This window comes from Chlorocebus sabaeus, chromosome 14 (assembly GCF_047675955.1).
Source record: "Chlorocebus sabaeus isolate Y175 chromosome 14, mChlSab1.0.hap1, whole genome shotgun sequence".
Classification (NCBI taxonomy): domain Eukaryota; kingdom Metazoa; phylum Chordata; class Mammalia; order Primates; family Cercopithecidae; genus Chlorocebus; species Chlorocebus sabaeus.
Window position 1 is genome coordinate 37,777,870 of NC_132917.1, and position 18,782 is coordinate 37,796,651.

Consider the following 18,782-nt stretch of genomic DNA (forward strand, 5'->3'; position numbering starts at 1 on the left):
GGCAACTTAAAGTCGCAATCTATTCAATCTTTCAACATTGCAAATTAATTCTCATTTGGCTTGATTGTTTGCATTGAAATGTAACTTCCGTGTTGGTTCTTAGAAACTCAAAAATACAGAGATTAGAAATTTGGTTGATGAAAACCTACAGGAACAAAAAGCATGCAGCCTTGGCCTGAAATGTAGAATGGACAAATAAAACGTTTACAGTGCAATATTTTAATGAATAATCCATAGCAACAGTTGAAATAAAGTGATGCATTAGACTATATTTGCTACAACATAAAATGAAACTTTGTAACAAGATTATGAAAGTGATTTTTATTATTTTGGTAATGCTGTCCCAGTATAAGTAATGAGATACAATTTTTTTTTTAATTTGGTATATCAAACAGTAAAAGCTATATATAAATGTTGTTTCCCCAGAATGTATTTTGGTTACAACTATGCATCATAGCTATTATGCACATACTAAAAGCATTCATGATAAAGTACAAAAATAAGAAAAGATTAAATAAGAAGGTATCCTTGAGTTATAAATGTCTACTAAAGTATACCTTTTAATCACACAGTTGTGTCGCAGCTAAAAACACACAAATTAACACATACTGCTATGCAACTATTTGATCTAATATAGATCTACTAGAAAAATATTAAGGCTGTAGTAACACTTCACAGGTAAAGGCTAAGTTCTGGGACATGAAAGCTTTTAGAAAATTCACAAAACCTGAGACATCTTTTTGTTTTGGAAAAAAGCAATTTTCTTACAGAGTCAAAGCTTTGACATACAAATGAAGCATTTAATAAACATTCTACTTTAACTATTGCAATAACCTGGAGTAAAACTTCTGACTTTAATGGTTGTCAGCAAATACATTCTCTCTCCTGTAGAAATACAATGAGGCTTTCTGATTAAAGCAGTAATCTTATTTCTCCAGCCTCCAAATTCAGTTATTTTTATTCGTTTTTTGTTTCCTTTCCTTTCTTTAACTAGGTTATAAACATACTAAATAAGCCAGGTAACCTCCAAGCACCTTACTTTCTTCTATACAAACACAGCTTTCCTTTTGCCGCAAGCATCTGATGACGACTGGGCCTACATACATAAAAACAAATTGCAGCACATCTGGACCTGGTTGATGTAATGAGGCATCCAGATTGGTTCATGATTAATTTTGCTGCTATACATTTCTCAATCTAAAAAAATAGGCTACTGCAGCCCAAATTCACTGTCTCAGCCTTGCTGGGGCATAATACTTTGGAACGGCAAGTGCCAAAAAATTTAAATGTACTAGGCAAGGCTGATTTCTGTAGTTGACTTTAATGCCTTTAAAAATACTGGCATGATTTTTTATATTCAAGAAGTACAGCTATGAAATTTTAAAATAAAATTACATGAAATTTTATAATATTCCAAACCACAAAACAGATCTGCTATGTTGTAGACTTTTTTAATAGCCTATTTGAGATTTAACTCTGCTACGGCAAACATATTTTTCTAAATGTTCATGCTTTGAATTTTGTGCTCCAAATTAATTAATTAGGAATGAATGGGAAAATGTGTAACCATCTTTCCTTCTTTTCAGTCTTTCTCTCTTTTCTTTTACCATCACCCACCCCTCAACACACATACACACAACTATCATAAACTCCCTTTTTTAAAATTTTGGCACAAAGATTCCAAAAAGCTAAACAAAATGTAATAAGCCCTTAGCACTTAGGACACTGTAGAACTTCCTTTGGAAGTTTAATTGCAATGAAATTTAAAACTTGAGACTTCAGTTCACTTTTCTAAATGTTAATGCATACATTTCATTTGAGCTTTATGCTTTCCCAGCTACCAAAGTAACTGCTATCTTAAAAAACACAACTGACCTCACCTCCACGGTCTTTTCCAAACAGCTTCCAAGACTATCTTCTGATTCTGACTTTCCACAAAGCAGACATTAATGTTAACTTTCAAAAAATCATCTAGAAGAGAAACTTGGTCAGTTGTAATGGGAGTTCTGTCCCCAACTCTTGTCACCTCGTAAAAAGAACATCCAGGTAATTCATGGCATTTTCCATTATTCATTGGGCAGACTCAGCTTAGATTTCTCTGCCTTCCACAGGATAATGGTCAGAGTTCCACTAACTTCAACTGGAACTCGATAATCAGAATGGTTTTAAAATTTAGTTAAAATTTAAGTATGCCATGAATTTGGAATTTTAACATATTAACTAGGTTATTTTCAAAACGAGATTCTGTATTATAATAGAATTTCAATAAAGACTGTATAAAAATAAGATCACATCTTAGGATCTAACTTTGAGATTTGCCAAAATTTGGGTGAAGAAGAGACCCTGCTTCATTTCCATGTCAAAAATAGGTGGTTGATTTAATCAAGCTCATTTTTAGCACACTTGGTTGCATTGGTTGTACTTTTCAATTTGCAATATTATGCAAGACATATATTATTCAACCTTTTCCTGAACAAGATAATACTACTATACTGCTTATGGACAATTAAGTAATATATTGCATACTATTTGGTGACTTTTTTTTTAACCTGTGAGACTTACTGAAATCAGTACATTACAGTCACATAATTTAAAGCTTGGTTGGGCTGGTAATCTTTTTTTTTTTTTTTTTTTTCTTTGCTCATAGTTGAAAATCTGTACTTTGGCAAGCAAGAGAGGTACAACGTCAGCTTGGAGTTTTACAATTTAACAATGTATACTTTAATGATAAATCATGGAACCCCCACTATACTCACTAATTCAACTATTGATTTCTTTTTGAGCAACTGACTTTATGATCCATCCTTAAAAGTAAGGAAGTATACCAGGAGGCAAAAGGATAAATCCGCCCATAAATACTAGAGTCTAAGTTATTTTCCTGAAAAGGTGAGAAGGAAATTTCTGGTCTTTATCTTTTCCCTTATCACCTTCAATCACACAGCTTACACTGAAATTACTTGTGTCTGTCTCTTCAACAATATATTCTGAAACTTTGTTTAATATACTTTTTGTCTATTTCTGCATATGGGAGACCAACCTTGTATTCTCACCAAAAATGGCCTGATTACCAAAATACTTCTTCATTCAATAGTTTTGTGTAAGCGTTTGGGTGTATGTGTCTATACGTGCGTTTTAACTCCCAAGAATGCTACCTTCAGAAATAACCAAGATGCAGTACACATATAATAATTCATTGGACCCTTTAAGTCTTTGACTCAAAAAAATCTCTCAGAAGCTCCTGTATAGCCTACTACTCATGAAGAACCACTGGGTATGAAGCACACCTCACCTGACGAACAGTTGGTTTATGCTCACCCTCAAGGCTAATTGAGAAGCAGCACAAAAGAGGAACTAGAAAAAAACTGAATTTTACTCCCCACCTCCGAAGATGTGAGTATTTCTAAAATTTGAGCTTGCCTCTTGCTTCTTATTGGCAAGTTTCCTCAGCTTGTAACTTTTGGACAGCACTATCAAGGAGCTCCATGGACTCTCTGAGAGTGACGTTGACTTTAAATGACTTAGGTTTAATGGTCAGACCATAACTGAAATTCATTTCAGGGCCATTTGGGTTGGCCCTGAAATTGCACTGGTGAGCCAGGATGGAGATGAAGAGAAAAAGCTGCATCTTAGACAGTTCTTCACCAATGCACCGCCTTTTGCCCACTGAAAAAATCATCACTTTGCTGGTCAGGTCTTTGTTGATGAGGCCATCCTTGTCCAAGAATCGAGCTGGATCAAAGTTCTCCGGGTTAGGCCACTTCACTGGGTCATGATTCACAGACCACTGGTTGACAAAAATCACGGTGTCCTTGGGAATGTGGTAGCCCAAGACAGAGGTGTTGGCATTGGTGGCATGAGGAATGGTGACAGGCACAAAGCTGGAGAAGCGCATGGCTTCATAAAGGAAGGCCAGGACGTAAGGCAGGTTGGGCTGGTCATCCATACAAGGTAGACGGTCCCTCCCCACGACCTGATCCAATTCTGCCTGCACTCGAGCCTGCACATCAGGATACCTGTTTGGTGTTTAATGTGGAGGGAGAAAAGCAAGTGACCAAAATTCTTATTTCATCTAGAAAGCGCATTATAAATTTATTTTAATTCCACGTTTCCTGAAATAGGCTATCTAGCTCAGTGACTAAATTAATATTTCTGGGGAAAAAAAAATCTAAAACAGCTTCCTAATTTCTCACTAAATTACAAGACGGACTTTAGGAATTATATTTCCTTTAATAGACCTTGCATGATTAACACTGTCTTTCCCATTATAAGTCAAAAAACTCTAAGTTTTCGCAGCCTCAAAAAGCACAGTAGTAGATAAGGCCAACTTTTCCATTGGGTACTGCAGGGACAGTGCCTAGGGCCCACAACACTTTTTAGGGGCCCATGAAAATAGTTTTGTCTTTTACAATCTTCAGACCTAAAAAAACTCACTTTTAGGTAGAAGAAAATATTTTCATACATCATTTAATGTATTCATCTTTATATCAGGGTAGTCATAAAATTTAAATTTTTAATTTTTTTATGGTATAAGGAATCTACAAAGGCAAAAGCACCCAGGGGCCACAAAAGTTAAAATGTGAAAGTAAATTTTTTGTCTCATTTCCCTGGACAATTCCAACAGACATGCTGTTCTCATTTTATACAAAGACAATTGGTGTCCTGATGGATAAAGCTACATACTGTATTTTTTTAAATTTAAAAGTCAATTCCTAATGTTCATAAGATTATGGTACAAACTGTAATACTTACTCACTGTTGATGATACAAACTGATACAATCTTTTTAAAAAACAAAATCTTAGTACAAGGCAAGAGACATGAGGATAACCTCTTCCCGCCTCATTTTAAACCCAGTAATCCATGCCCAGAAATGTATTTTCAGAAAATAATTTAAGAAGTACACAAATATAGGTCCACAACAGGACCTAAAATTCTAAAAATTAGCCAGGCATGGTGGTACACACTTGTAGCCCCAGCTACCTGCCAGACAGCGGTGGGAGAACTGCTTGAGCCCAGGAGTTTGGGACCAGCCTGGGCAACGTAGTGAGACCCTGTCTCTAAGGTAAGTAAATACATAAAATTAAAAATTTTAAAAATGCAATCAAGGCCAATGACCAACGTAAAAGTTCAATAAATGATTATATATAACTATACATTATCATGGCAAAATACTATGTAGCCATCAAAAATTACCAAAATAAATATTAAAAGATTAGAAATGTCCACTACCTTAAGTCAAAGTGTTGGAAGTCAAAAAACATGTAACTGATTGTTTGCAACTCCGAAAAAAAAATGTACATACATATGTGATGAAACGGAGAGTTATTTTTAAAATCGCTTCTTCAACGTTATATTGCAGGAGTCTGCCAACTTTTTTCATAGAAACATATATGATGGGAGAGCCAGATAGTATCTATTTTAGACTTTGTGAACCAAACCCTCTTTGTTGCACTGCTCTGCTCTGCCCTGTGTTGTAGAGTGAACACAGCCGTAAACAATGTGTAAGTGAACGGGCATGACTGCTTCCATAAAACGTATACACAAAAAGAGATCGTGTAATTTGCCAAGCCCTGTCATACTGTCTTTTCACTAAAAAGGAAAAAGAAGTATCAGCATATTGAATTGAAAATGACCCCCAAATGGTTTTCTTTCTTTTTGCCGCCTAATTGGAGTACTCGGAGAACTACTGCGGTTCTAATGAAAAAGGCCGTTTCAAAAGTTAAAATGCCTATCTGGGGATGCACAAAAACCTATGGATCCTATTCTTGGATTTCCTTTTCCCTGATCTCTGGCTGACTTTTCTTTATTCAATTTCTGCCTCTCCCTCACCCACCATGGGTGTTTCTATGGTTTTAACACTAAAAAGCCATTTTAAGTATAAACTTTTCATTTGTGAAGGTAGCTGTACAGTATCTAAGGAAGTACAGACTGCAGTGGATTTGAATAAGAAAACAGCATTCTCTGCCTTCCAAACACCTTACCGTGGCGCCTGCAGATTCAGCATCTCCAACTGCTCACTTGTTCGCCAAGAAATGACACAACCAGGATTTCTGGTCTCTTCCGCAATCAAGATTTGCCTTGCGAAACATTTGCCCCTAGGGGTACTGTTTCCAGAGTAAATACTACAGGCCGCCCAGTTAAATATGGATTTCAGATTAACAAGGGCTAATCTTTTAGTGTAAGTATTCCCGTGTAAAACTTACTTTTCTTTTGCCAAATCTGGCAACCCGACACCAGGGACCTATTGAATCCGTGCGTGTCGGAGCTTAGTAGAGACCAACGTGGGCATCAGGGGGTCCGTTAACCAAGTCGAGCGCAGGGGCCAGAAACGTCTGCAGGCGCCTCCTGGATATCCCATCTGCCTTTCTGGATGCTACTCTGCACTCGCAAAAGTGATTGTCTTCTACCCCGGCATTTCTCAAACTCCTAGTGCGCAGGTTTTATAAACCTAGCACTGCCGGCTAGTTGTGGCCACCTTCTGAAAGCTTCTGTGCGGGTTACAGAAGCCCGCACAGAAGCCCGGGCTCCATGGGCTTCCTTGGCCTGGAACAAAGCCCTGACGGGCGGCCCGCTTTTCCGCCAGGGCTGGGCGGCCTCGGATCCACGCCGAGAACGAGCCGAGGAGAGGCTGCTGTGTTTAACATATTTATGGCGTTACTCTTTCTTTCGGAACTATTCCAGTTCTGCTTGTACTGCGCCAGGGAGAGAGATATCAGGGCTCATCTCCAGGCACTTAAAAACTCTTGTTTTTCCGGGGAGTGGAGGGGTCTTGCAAATGTGTTCTCACTCGCAAGCAGGGAAGGGGAGGATAGAGACAGGACAGGAGCTGCGGAGGGGTCGGGGCACCGCTGGGTGGGGCGCGTGCGCGTGTCTCAGCCCTCACTGTGTGTCCCTTGGTCGTCTCTTTCTCGACGCGATCTTGGTTTTTGAGGGGTGGGGACCTGGAGCGAAACACCCGGGGCGCTGCTTGCAAACTCAGCATATTCTGTCTCTACTCCGCCTTTTTCAGAGGAGAAAAGACCTGGCCCACACCTCCCAGAGGCTTTACCTGATGAAGAGGAGGAGCAGCCACTGCAGCGCGGTGGACAGGGTGTCCTGGCTGGCGCCGAAGATGTCAGTGACAGTGGCCGGCACGTTCTCCAAATCCAGTCGCGCGCCACCATCGTCCGAGTCCCTGGCCGCCTTCTTTTCCGCAGAGAGGATAAAGGCGTCCATCATGTCGCGGGGGGCGGCCCCGGGCCGAAGGCTTTCACAGTGCCTCAAGAACTTGTCCAGGACGAAGTTGCTGAAGTTGCGGTTGAGCTGCTCGAATTCGCGGAAGGCGGTGCGCATCGGGTTGGGGAAGTACTGCAGCCAGGGCATCATATCCACCAGGCTGCCCGCGCCCACCGTGCGCCCAAACTCCTCGTTGTGGCTGAGCAGCTCACGGAACTCGGGGTCGTCGTGGCTGTAGCGGCAGCCGAAACACACGGCACTCATGACGTTGGCCACGGCCACGACGGTCAGCGGCCTCGGGTCGAGGAAGGCGCCGTCCGCGCTGCCGCGCACCAGCAACGCCACCAGCTCGCGCGCCTCACTCAGCACGTGGCCCTCGAGGACTTGGCGGCTGCGCAGCTGGCGCGTGGAGAAGTTGCGCATCGTGCTGTGGGCTGCGCGCCGCTGCACCTTCCAGCGCTCCGAGTAGTGGCCGAAAGCCATGCTGCGGCCGCCGGAAATCACACGGAAGGAGGCAAAGGACGGCCGGTCGGCGAAGGCCGAGCCCTGCTGCACCAGAGCCTGGTGGATGGCGCGCTCGCCATTCAGCACCACTATGGGGCAGCTGCCCAGGCGGATCTGGAAGACGTCGCCGTAGCGCCGCGCCAGGCGCGCGAACGAGAGGTGAGACGCCTGGCCCACCGCCGCCGCGTTTCCGATCAGTGGCCAAGCAAACGGGCCCGGGGGCGTGGACCCGAGCTGCCGCCTTCGCTGCCTCAGCAGCCACTGGCCCACATGCACAGCGGCCAGCACCGACAGGAGTAGCAGGAGCGTGATCTGCTGGGTGGACAGCGGGTTTAGAGGCCAAGGGTCCTTCGGACTGAGGCTGGTGCTCATGCTGGGGACAGAAAGGAGAAGGCGTGACACTCAGGGGTGCAGAGACAGAAGCGGGCGCTCCACGCCCCTACCCCAGCCTCGGGGGACTGAGTGCCGTTGGGTGGAGAGGTCCGAGCTGACTCGCTGGAGAAATGGCCAAAAACACCCCTTCCCATCCCCAACCCAGTCTCCCCTGGAGAAGAGAAGGGGCGTGTTTCCATCTCGCTGTAACCCAGGGCCAACCTCTTCCCCTCCCCGCAAGGTGCGTAACGGTTCCTGCAATTTGGGGACAACGCTGCGGGCATCGAGGCAGTGGCGCTTGATTTCCTTTAAAGTGCCTACCACGCCATTCCCTACCTGCAAGAATCCATCTGAAGAGGTCGCGGGGCAGCGGCTCCGCAGACAGACTGACCTGCGGGGAGGTGCGGTTTCCAGTGGCGCGGGACAACCGGCTCCGAGAAGGAACTGGGACCTTTGCCTAGGGTAAGACGTCAACAGGAACCCGCAGGCCCGCCCTGGACACCTGCTGCCCCTATTGGGAGCTTTAACTCCCACTCGAGTCTCTTGGCGTCGTCAGTGCCAGGAGCGCTTGAATTGGGATGGGGACGGAGAAAGGTGCCTCGCTCTCCGAGCCCCGCTGCACTTGGAGACCTGGTAAAGTCGAGGTTTCCTCACAGCGCTGGGATTGAGACTGGGGGTCGGTGAGTGGCGTCAATTCCCACGCCCTTGCGGCTCTCACAGCTGGCGTGGCAGAAGCGCTCTCTCCCACCTCAGAGTCGAAGCGCGCCATCCCGCTCCTGCGGGTTTTAAGAAGGAGGGCAGCCCGACCTGGCGGGGCGGGGCCTGCGGGGGGCGGGGCGCGCCGTACACCACGCCGCTTTGACCCGGACTCCCGTCGGGGCGCACCGGCTGGCCTCGGACCTCTATCAGCAGGCTTTCGTGGGAGCGGAGGTGCCCAAGTTTCTATTGTGCGGTAACCGCTCTTCATCACAGCCACCTCCAATCGAGGCTCCACGGTGTCCCCAGAACCGCGCTCGGGACCACCTGCCCCTGCCGGTGCTCTAGACGTGGGAGCGCGCCCCGCCCCCAGCGCACGACCTCCCTTCCCTCTCCCGGTCTTGAGCTTGCTTCCCGGAAAGCCAGTGTAGTGGCAGCGGTTTGCCTCACAGCGCCGTGCCTCTGAGCGCCCCTGGTTTGTTGTTGTTTAAATTTTACCTTAGGTTCTCGCAAACAAATTGCCACCTCAGTGGAGGCTCTTTGGCGTGCAAAGTTTTTTCCAGTTCTTGCGGCGAGATTGGTAAAAGTAGCTGCTCCCCCGCCCCGGGGCCGCGACAGTGCTTGGGAACACAAAGGCTCCTGGGGCGCAGCTGACCCTGAGATTTCCCGCGTAGAGGCCACTCCAGGTGGCGCCGCCCGTTGGAGGGCGCGGGGCCGCCCAGGCTGAGACGGAAGCCGTTGGCGCAGGGCGGGGAGCCAAGCTGGGGTGACTGGGGGGACTTGGGGGAGCTAGCGGGGCGGATCCGAGCGGGGCGGAGGGTGGCTAGAGGAGGCAAATCTCCGCGTTCCGGCGAACCTTATCGGGTTGAAAAGTTTCTGCTGTCGCCTCCCCCTTGCGTGCGGAGCTGGGCTTTGCGTGCGCCGCTTCTGGAAAGTCGGCTCCAGTCATATCCCTGGGCGCTGCCCGCGGCTGCCCCTCCCGTGCTTCTCACGGCACCTGACACGCGGAGGCGGCGGCCGAGGGTGGGGTGCCGGCCACCACCACCCTTGGCGTGGGGTGCAGGCCGCCACCACCCTCGGCTGCGCACGCACGGTCGCGCCTGCCAGGCCAGCGAGGCGGACGCTTGGGCCACCACCCGCAGGCCGTGCATCGCGACCTCGCCGCTCACCCGCGGCTCTGTGGTCTTCCTGGGCGCGTGTGCGGTCGCGAAGGGGGCGCTCCCTTTAAAAGGGAAGCCGGAGGCGCTCGGGCGGGGGTGGCTTCCCCCGCCCGGCGCGCCCTTTCCTACATGTTGATGCATAGGATTTTCAAGACAGCTAAGAGAACAAGGACTTCACGAGGCGGGGGGAAGGGCGAACTCGAGGGAAGAGGTGAAGTGTATCTAGTTAACCAGGTAGGAATTGTGCTGGTTTCATCAAAGGATAAATATAAAAGTGATGGGTTCACCACGGACAACCCTGCACTTTGAGCTCCACCCGCGCTGCGAATCTTGTGCTATGATTGACCTGTTTTACAGATGAATAAACTGGTGTTCAGAGAGGTTGCGTGACTTAACCCAGGTCACGCAGCCATCAAGAAGTGGAGTCAGGTCTTAAAGCCACGAAGTCCCAGTCCAGATCCTTCACATAAGTTTACACGTAAGAAAATTGCAGATAAGAGACCCAAATGCCTTCTTGCTTTCCTTAAAAAAATTTTAAACACCTGGGGCTGGGCACAGTGGCTCACGCCTGTGATCCCAGCACTTTGGGAGGCCCAAGCGGGCAGATCACTTGAGGTCTGGAGTTCGAGAGCAGCCTGGCCAACATGGTGAAACCCCATCTCTACTAAAAATACAAAAGTTAGCCGGACGTGGTGGCGCACACCGGTCATCCCAGCTACTCGGGAATCGGGGGGAAGGCAGCAGAATTGGTTGAACGTGGGAGGCAGAGGTTGCAGTGAGCAGAGACTGCTCCACTGCACTACAGCCTGGACAGCAGAGTTTAAGTGAGACTCTGTCTCAAAAAAAAAAAAGCAGCTGGAAGAACTTTTTAAATATTGTTTTTGTTTTCATAATTGAGAATTCTGAGAATAGCAGAGAAGAAATAGTATGCTAACCCTTTGCAATTAAATTGGTTATGAGGGAGGCCAGTGGACTGTGCCTCATAGCCGACCCTGGAATGATTGATTACATTGTAAAGAAACACAAAGGAGTGTCTGAAGAGAATCTGACTTCTTGAGAGATTGAAAGCAGCAATCAATTTGCTGACCTGATAAAGAAATGTCTTTTTGTGTGGATTTTTTTTTTCTTTTTTTTTTTTTTGAGATGGAGTCTCACTGTGTCACCTGGGCTACAGTGCAATGGCATGATCTCGGCTCACTGCAATTTCCACCCGCCAGGTTCTCCTGCCTCAGCCTCCCGAGTAACTGGGATTACAGGCGTGAGCCACCATGCCCGGCCTGTGATGGCTTTTATTTGGTATCTTTTGAAAAGTTTTCTGGAAATGATTTCACACACCATGATGGGGAACTTAGATAGTGATGGAGTTTTAGTTTTTGAGCAGTTGCATTGGTTTTATAATAAGCATTGGTTTCACAGAACTGAGTTGGCCTACATAGCCTTTGAAATGAGTTTCATAGCGACCTTCCCATATCCAGCTTTAGCAAGATCCTTGCCTAATAATTCAAGACTCTGGTGCATGCATCAGTCTCTCATAGACTTTAATTTAGTAGATGGGAATTATCTATGAGCTAATGCCAATCCTGAGCTGTTGACATTCCTGAAAGCCTTTATCACAATACCTCTGCCAGAATGAGAGCAGATGGAAATTGCCTTTAAGTAAATTCCTACTTTTAAAAAGTATAAAACGAGGCTGTTCCTAAGATGTTCTGTCCAGTGCCTCAATAATGCCATCTAGTTTTTAGATCAACTAGATGCATGCTTTCCTGCCATCGCAGATAGATCAGATATGTCCTCCAAGCCGTAGTTCCTTGGGCTCAGCTCTTTTTCTAGGACATGACTCAAAACTCAGAGGAACCAGGCTGGTAAGTGCTATCAGAAAGATAAGCCCTTAGCAGTTATGGCAAAACCAAAATGACTGGCTATGGTAACACCTCCTGCAGAGAATCTTCAAGCCTGAGGTTCTTAGGGCTTTATGGTACAAACTTCATTGAATGGCCCATCTGGTACCATCATAAGGACTTTGGATAAATCCAGTGCAGCCTGTGGGCACCCCAACCCAGCTCAAGGCAGAGCCCTCCCTCTAGTGAGAATCTACGCAGGCTCTTTAATGATCATCACAACTTCTCAACCAAAGCAGGGACCTAAGGCCCAGGAATCTCCTTTCAATCAACACAGAATATGGGCATTTTGCCCTCCCAAATCTCAAGCTTGAATTGTTTGTTGCCAATAACTTTCAAAAAGAACAGCTAAGCTGGGGGATAGTTTAAAGTAGAGAAAGGTTTAAAATACCTTATATTGTATTGATTCGAAGGAACAACTTAAGCTTGTTTAAGCAGAACAGGAATGCACTGGCCCATGTGCAGAGAAGGTAACTGTGATGCTTCACAGGGCTCAAGGACCCAGGCTGCTCTACAGGCTCTCTGCCTATGCTGGTCTTTGCTTGGGCTTTCTCTCTTTGCATGGTGAGGAAGCAGCCTAAAATTAACAAACCAAAGAGAAAGAGAACAGCTCTCTTCCAGGGTCTTAGAAGGACTCCAGGGGGCCAGACTGGCATCAGGTTTTACCCTGTGGCCAGGGGCTTCTTCTGTCATCAGAAAAAAAGAGATGGCAGAACATGCTAGGAAGCCAACCCAGTCCACTCCATGTATACATGTCTGCCCATTGGTTTCTTTGGGTTGGAGGATAACCCAAGGAAACTCAAAGCCGTTATTATTATTATTATTTTAAATCAGCAGATACATGCATTGCCCTTAGAGCCAGTAGCCCAGAAAGCTCGGCCCTTCTGTTATCAGGCTGGAAGTCAGTTTTCTTCGTGGTCTTCCTCTCTAGCGTGACCCCTGTGTCAGTTTAATGGGTAGCCACTGGGCTTTTCCAGTCATCTCCAGACACACATACCCACATGCACTGAGGAGAGTGGAGGAGAAGCAGCTGTCTCTGGTAGGCCCTTGACATTTGGGTGGACAGGATTCAGTAATCAGGCACATGCTGCTAGGCAAGAGGAGCAGAAGTAGAGAGACACACCAAATGACTGAGGGTGTGATGGAGGGAGGAGCTGTAGGATGATGCACCCCATGTGCTAGACCATGAAAGGAATCTTAGGAATTGATACCAAAACCCTGTGCCTCACCTGAAATGCTCCACTTCCTTGTTCCTGGCAATACACAGGCAGAGAACCACAGAGCTAATAAAAAGGTATTTTATCTAATCTCAGAAGCCATCATTTGTAGGATGCACCCTTATTTTTATGTACTAATACAAAGAGAGAAAGCTACCAATTATAATTGCATCATCGATTCTAAGATACATCCAGATTTCAGAGATGTAAAATGGAAAGTTGAAGGTATGATTTGGAGCTGACAAAGCGTTATACAGGCTAAGAAGGATTCTTTCTTTGTATTAAGCAGTTTCCAGGTTTCTTGGATGGAGTGGTTAGCACCAAGGGTATTGGCTACCAATCCTCATTTCTATTAATATTATTTCATGTAGACAATTGATGTTTTCTCAGTCTTATGTAAAGTTTGGTGAGACACTGATTTAGAAGATTCTGCTATTTTTATTGACCTAAATTAATTTAAGAAAAGACAGTCACTTGCTAAGTAGATGCAGCTTAAAATAAGTTTCCTACTGCTCCCCATCCAACCTGGTTGCCCATGAGCTCTGTCTGGTATTAGTGAAAGCCACAGAAATACATATAGTGAAAGCTACATGTATTCTAGTTTCTCACCAAAATGCATATTTAGAGGTAAAGGGGTGTAATGTATGCCACTTACCCTCAAATGGCTCAAGGAAAAAAATAGAGGGGTTGGGGGAGAAGGAGAGGGAGAGAGAGGAGAATGAGAAAGTAAATGTGGTCAATGATAATTGGAGAATCTGGGTAAATGGGAGTTCTTTGTGATTCCTTGAAACTCTTCTGTAATTATATCAAAATTAAAAGTTAACTATAATAACATAAAAAAAGATCTTCCCAACATTTTGATCTTACATTGCCTTCTTAGCTTCTGTTGAGGGTTTCTTGTAAGCAAGGACAGTGGAAAGAAAGTGGGATTGGTCTGCAGTTCAGGGTCCTGCATCTGATACATCACTCCTGGAGTTCAGGACTAATAAAAAGTGTGCTCAATTGCAGTCATTCTCCTCAGCACTATGGATTATAACCTGTACTTTCTCTGCCGTCCTTGTTCTTTGAAGGGTTTGAGTGTATCTTGTCTCTTTTATCTTAGGCTTTCTTCAATTCCTTTTGAAAGCAGAAGAAATACAATATAAAGCAGTGTCATGCCCTTAGTTCTACTGTGCCCCTGTGTTAGGGGGCATAATCTACTCAGGGTTCCATGTGCTTCATAAATGCTGCAAATGGTGCTGTGCTTTAATGGTTTTTCCCAGCAACATTCCCAGTTCTTTCTTTCCTTTGGTTTGCTTCCTTCTGCCCTTTTCCTTCCCCTTGCTTCATCCTTTCTTCTCTCTCATTCTGTCTCTCATTTTCCCTTTCTCTGGGTCCACTCCTGTCTTCCTCACCCTCATTCCCTCAAGACCTCCTCTCTCGCCCCAGGTGCCCCCTTTTCTGTTCTGCTGTCTCCCTCCCTCCCTTCATTCTCTCGCACACAGAAGAGTAAAGAGTCAGGGCAGAGGAGAAAAGAGTGAAGGAAATAAGAAGAGGGAGTAGAGAGATATAGCAACTAAGAAAAAAAAAGGAACAAAATATCCAGTCCTGGGGCAAAAGACAGTCATGGTGGTCAGTCAATTTGTCTGGGCTCTCAGCCGGTGCACGTACTTCTCTTGCTCAATGTTTGAGCATGTGCCTCTGCTACTTAATATTTGTGGGGTGAAGCTCCCACTGACTTGGCACAGTGATGATTCTATACGAAGGGAAGGGATGCCAGGGTCTGTGGTTGCTTTTGCAAGTTTCTTCTCTGGGCTTCCACTACCACCCGCTCCAGTTCCTGAAATAGACTTTTCTTCTCCTCCCTCTCCTTCTCTTTTTTTTTTTTTTTTAAAACAGAGTCTTGCTCTGTTGCCCAGGCTGGAGTGCAGTGGTGCCATCTCGACTCACTGTAGCCTCCACCTCCCATGTTCAAGCGATTCTCTTGCCTCAGCCTCCCGAGTAGCTGGGACTACGGGGGTGCACCACCATGCCTGGCTAATTTTTGTATTTTTAGTAAAGACAGGGTTTTTACATGTTGGCCAGGCTGACCTCAAACTCCTGACATCAGGTGATCCACCTGCCTCGGCCTCCCAAAGTGCTGGGATTATAACCATGAGCCACTGTGCCCAGCCTGAAATCAACTTTTCCTACAGTGAAACAGGGAGCCTACTGTCCATGACTTTGGTCGATAGGGAAACATTTTACTTCCCTATTTCTTTGACCAACCATAGAAAATCTTTAGGCAGATGACAGATACTGGTTTTCCTTTTTATTTTCATTTTCTAAAAATAAATATTTACCAGGTTACCAAGAAAATACATAAAGAAACAAGTAAAACACCCCACCACCAAAAGAATGTACATTTGGGCTCAGCTAAGGTCACAACATCTAGCCATGGACATGTTGACTGTACCTGGAGGTACAGCCTCCAGGTTTTTGGATGGTTAGCATCCAGATTCTAGTCTTTCTTTATCTCTCTCTCTCTCTCTCTCTGTCTCTCCTCTGTCTCTCTCCATTCACCTCTTAGTTTTTAGCATTAGATCTGCATTCTGTCACAGGTTTTTTTCTCTTTCCACAAATGGACCAAAATTCTGGTTAAAAACTCTGGGTGTATCCAGGGTTTGAGAAAATAGTTGATAGTTAAATAACCACTTAACAGTATGTCCATCTGAGTATGGGCCTGAAACTGAACGTAGTATCCCAAATATGACATTCTGTCTAGCCCAGAGGGGTGTGGTTACTTCCCATTAGACATCATGTTACTTTCAATGCAAACAAAGTTTTTGCCATTTCAAAATATCTGCATCCCACTGTTAAGTGGTTAGTCTTCCGTGCGTGATCACAAAGGAGAACACAAAGGCTGGATAATTATACGTCAGCTTTTTTGACCATTGACTCCCAACAGGATTTTTCCCTTCTACTATTGAAGTGATCATTTCTCAACTGTGGTCTGTTATATTGTTGGACTGCTTTGGTTAGAAAGCTGTAGATGCTAGGAGGTTCTTCCCAATATTAAGAAAAATTCTGGAGTGAACGTTCTTGCCTTCTGGTAAATCTAGAGCTATTCTTTGGAGTGACATAAAGCAAGACTCATTCTTCTTTCCTGTCACATGTTTGAAGATGGAATTGTGCTGCTTCTGAGCTATCCTTCCACCAATTAAAAATGCCCCAATTCCTTATCTGTGCCTTCTGGACAATGTACTTTTTCAGTATGTCCATTTGAGTATGGGCCTGAAACTGAACATAGTATCCCAAATATGATATTCTGTCTAGTCCAGAGAGGTGTGGTTACTTCCCATTAGACATAATGTTACTTTCAATGCAAACAAAGTTTTTGCCATTTTAAAATATCTGCATCCCGCTGTTAAAACATCTATATTCTACTAAGATTGTGATAAACAAACATCTTCATCCTTTAATATAGGACTTGGTAGCTGGCTGAGTCTTTAGTTGCACTTGTATTATTGATTTTTCAAAAAAATACTACCTGTGAGATTTTACATTTGTTTCTATTAAATGCATCTTGTGGCTTTAGGATGGTGTTCTGGCCTTCAGAGGCCATGTTGATACTCCCAGGGGCAGAGACTAGAACAGGGCAGGAAGACTATCCAGGGAAAGTATGGCCCAGTCTGGACTACTTCTAGGCAAAAATCTTTGGACTACGGTTTATGTTATATAGTCGTATCATTATACATCCAGAATATTATGCATATTAAATTATTTTTCTATTTTGGCCAGATATTTGTTCTTAAAACACACACACACGTAATAACATAAATAGATTCTTGTTGCAAGAGAGTCAATCAGTATATAAAAATATGCAGAAAAATGAGAAAAAAATGAGAAAACTCACACTCCCACCCCTTCCCAGAGTAACCGTGGGTACTATGTGCCTTCTATTTATGTACATGCATATGGTTGTACATATAGATAGATAGATAGAGCCGCTTCGTGATTTTAAACTGCTGCATAGTATGACCATGGCATTATTATTATCACTACTATTATTATTATTTTGAGACAGGGTCTTGCTCTGTCGCCCAGGCTGGAATGCAATGGTGTGATCTTGGCTCACTGCAACCTCCACCTCCCAGGCTCAAGCAATCCTCCTGCCTCAGCCTCCCAAGTAGGTGGGACCACAGGCTCATGGCAGCATGCCTGGCTAATTTTTGAGTATTTTTTAGAGATGGGGTTTTGCCATATTGTCCAGGCTGGTCTCGAACTCTTGGACTCAAGCCATCTTCCCACCTCAGCCTCCAAAGTGCTGGGATTATAGGCATGAGCCACTGTGCCTGGCCAACATTATTTATTCAACAATCAACAGTGACTTATATGGTCATTTATGTTGTTCTCAACTCTATTATTAGAGACTCCACTGCAGTGATTTCACTTTTCTGTGCAATTCTGAATCCATTTGCAAATGTTTCCCCAGTATTGATTCTCAATAGAAGTGCTTGAGCCATAGGGATATATGCATATATGCTACATCCTCATTGTCTTCTAAAAAGGTTTGCCAATTCCCATCCCTATGAACCTTGGCTTTGTACCAAGTAGAACGTACCTAAATACTTTTCCTTCTATAAAGGATGGTTACTTTGACTTAGCTTTGCCAATATGGAGCAAAACGAACAAAACAAAACTTTTACTTGTCTTTCAGACCTATTTTTTATTTTAAATACTACATATGCCTGTGTTCAGATTATCTCCTTTTCCTGACAAATGAGGGAAATCCCCAGATGAAAGCTGGTAAAACATTAGAAGGGGGAAATTCCAGATCTCCACATCCCTATGGAACACATCACAGAAGCCAGGATTGGAGAGCCAACTCCACACACCTCCATATCCCCTCTTAGATGAACGGCAATTCTTTTTTTTTTTTTTTTTTTTTTTTGAGACGGAGTCTCCCTCTGTCTCCCAGGCTGGAGTGCAGTGGCCAGATCTCAGCTCACTGCAAGCTCCGCCTCCCAGGTTTACGCCATTCTCCCACCTCAGCCTCCCGAGTAGCTGAGACTACAGGCGCCCGCCACCTCGCCGGGCTAGTTTTTTGTATTTTTTTTTTTTTTTTTTTGAGACGGAGTCTCGGTCTGCCGCCCAGGCTGGAGTACAGTGGCCGGATCTCAGCTCACTGCAAGCTCCACATCCCGGGTTCCCGCCATTCTCCTGTCTCAGCCTCCCGAGTAGCTGGGACTACAGGCGCCCGCCGCCTCGCCCGGCTAGTTTTTTTTTTGTATTTTTAGTAGAGACGGGGTTTCACCGTGTTAGCCAGGATGGTCTCGATCTCCTGACCTCGTGATCCGCCCGTCTCGGCCTCCCAAAGTGCTGGGATTACAGGCTTGAGCCACCGCGCCCGGCCAGTTTTTTGTATTTTTTTAGTAGAGACGGGGTTTCACCATGTTAGCCAGGATGGTCTCAATCTCCTGACCTCGTGATCTGTCTGTCTCGGCCTCCCAAAGTGCTGGGATTACAGACTTGAGCCACCTCGCCCGGCCTGAATGGCAATTCTTTACCGCCCCTGGGCACAGGCCCAGATGCCTTCCGGGCTTTTCTAATCCTCCAGAGGAGATTAAAGGCAATACAGCCAGCATACCCAATCATTATGAGTTTGGCTTCTGGGGCCAGGCACTCTTGGGTGTGAGCACCAGCTCTCTTATTTATAAGCTGTAACCTTGGCCATGTTTTTTAACCCTGCTGAGCCTGACT

The 18,782-nt window shown here is 45.2% G+C and overlaps 1 protein-coding gene across 3 annotated transcripts; it reads right to left on the reverse strand.

The window, feature by feature from the left end:
• Nucleotides 1-306: 306 nt before the first annotated feature.
• Nucleotides 307-9,888, reverse strand: CYP1B1 (cytochrome P450 family 1 subfamily B member 1). Of its 3 annotated transcripts, none has more exons than XM_038006806.2 (3): nt 9,285-9,888; nt 7,048-8,091; nt 307-4,013 (listed from the first exon to the last, which is right to left on the reverse strand). In XM_038006806.2, the coding sequence occupies exons 2-3, from the start codon at nt 8,088-8,090 to the stop codon at nt 3,428-3,430; spliced, it is 1,629 nt and encodes a 542-aa protein (XP_037862734.1). In that variant the 5' UTR covers nt 8,091; nt 9,285-9,888; the 3' UTR covers nt 307-3,427. The 3 variants fall into 3 exon arrangements, with proteins under 3 accessions (XP_037862734.1, XP_007969105.1, XP_007969104.1); XM_007970914.3 differs by lacking the exon at nt 9,285-9,888 and adding an exon at nt 8,482-8,584; XM_007970913.3 differs by lacking the exon at nt 9,285-9,888 and adding an exon at nt 8,427-8,530.
• Between the last annotated feature and the right edge of the window lie 8,894 nt (nt 9,889-18,782).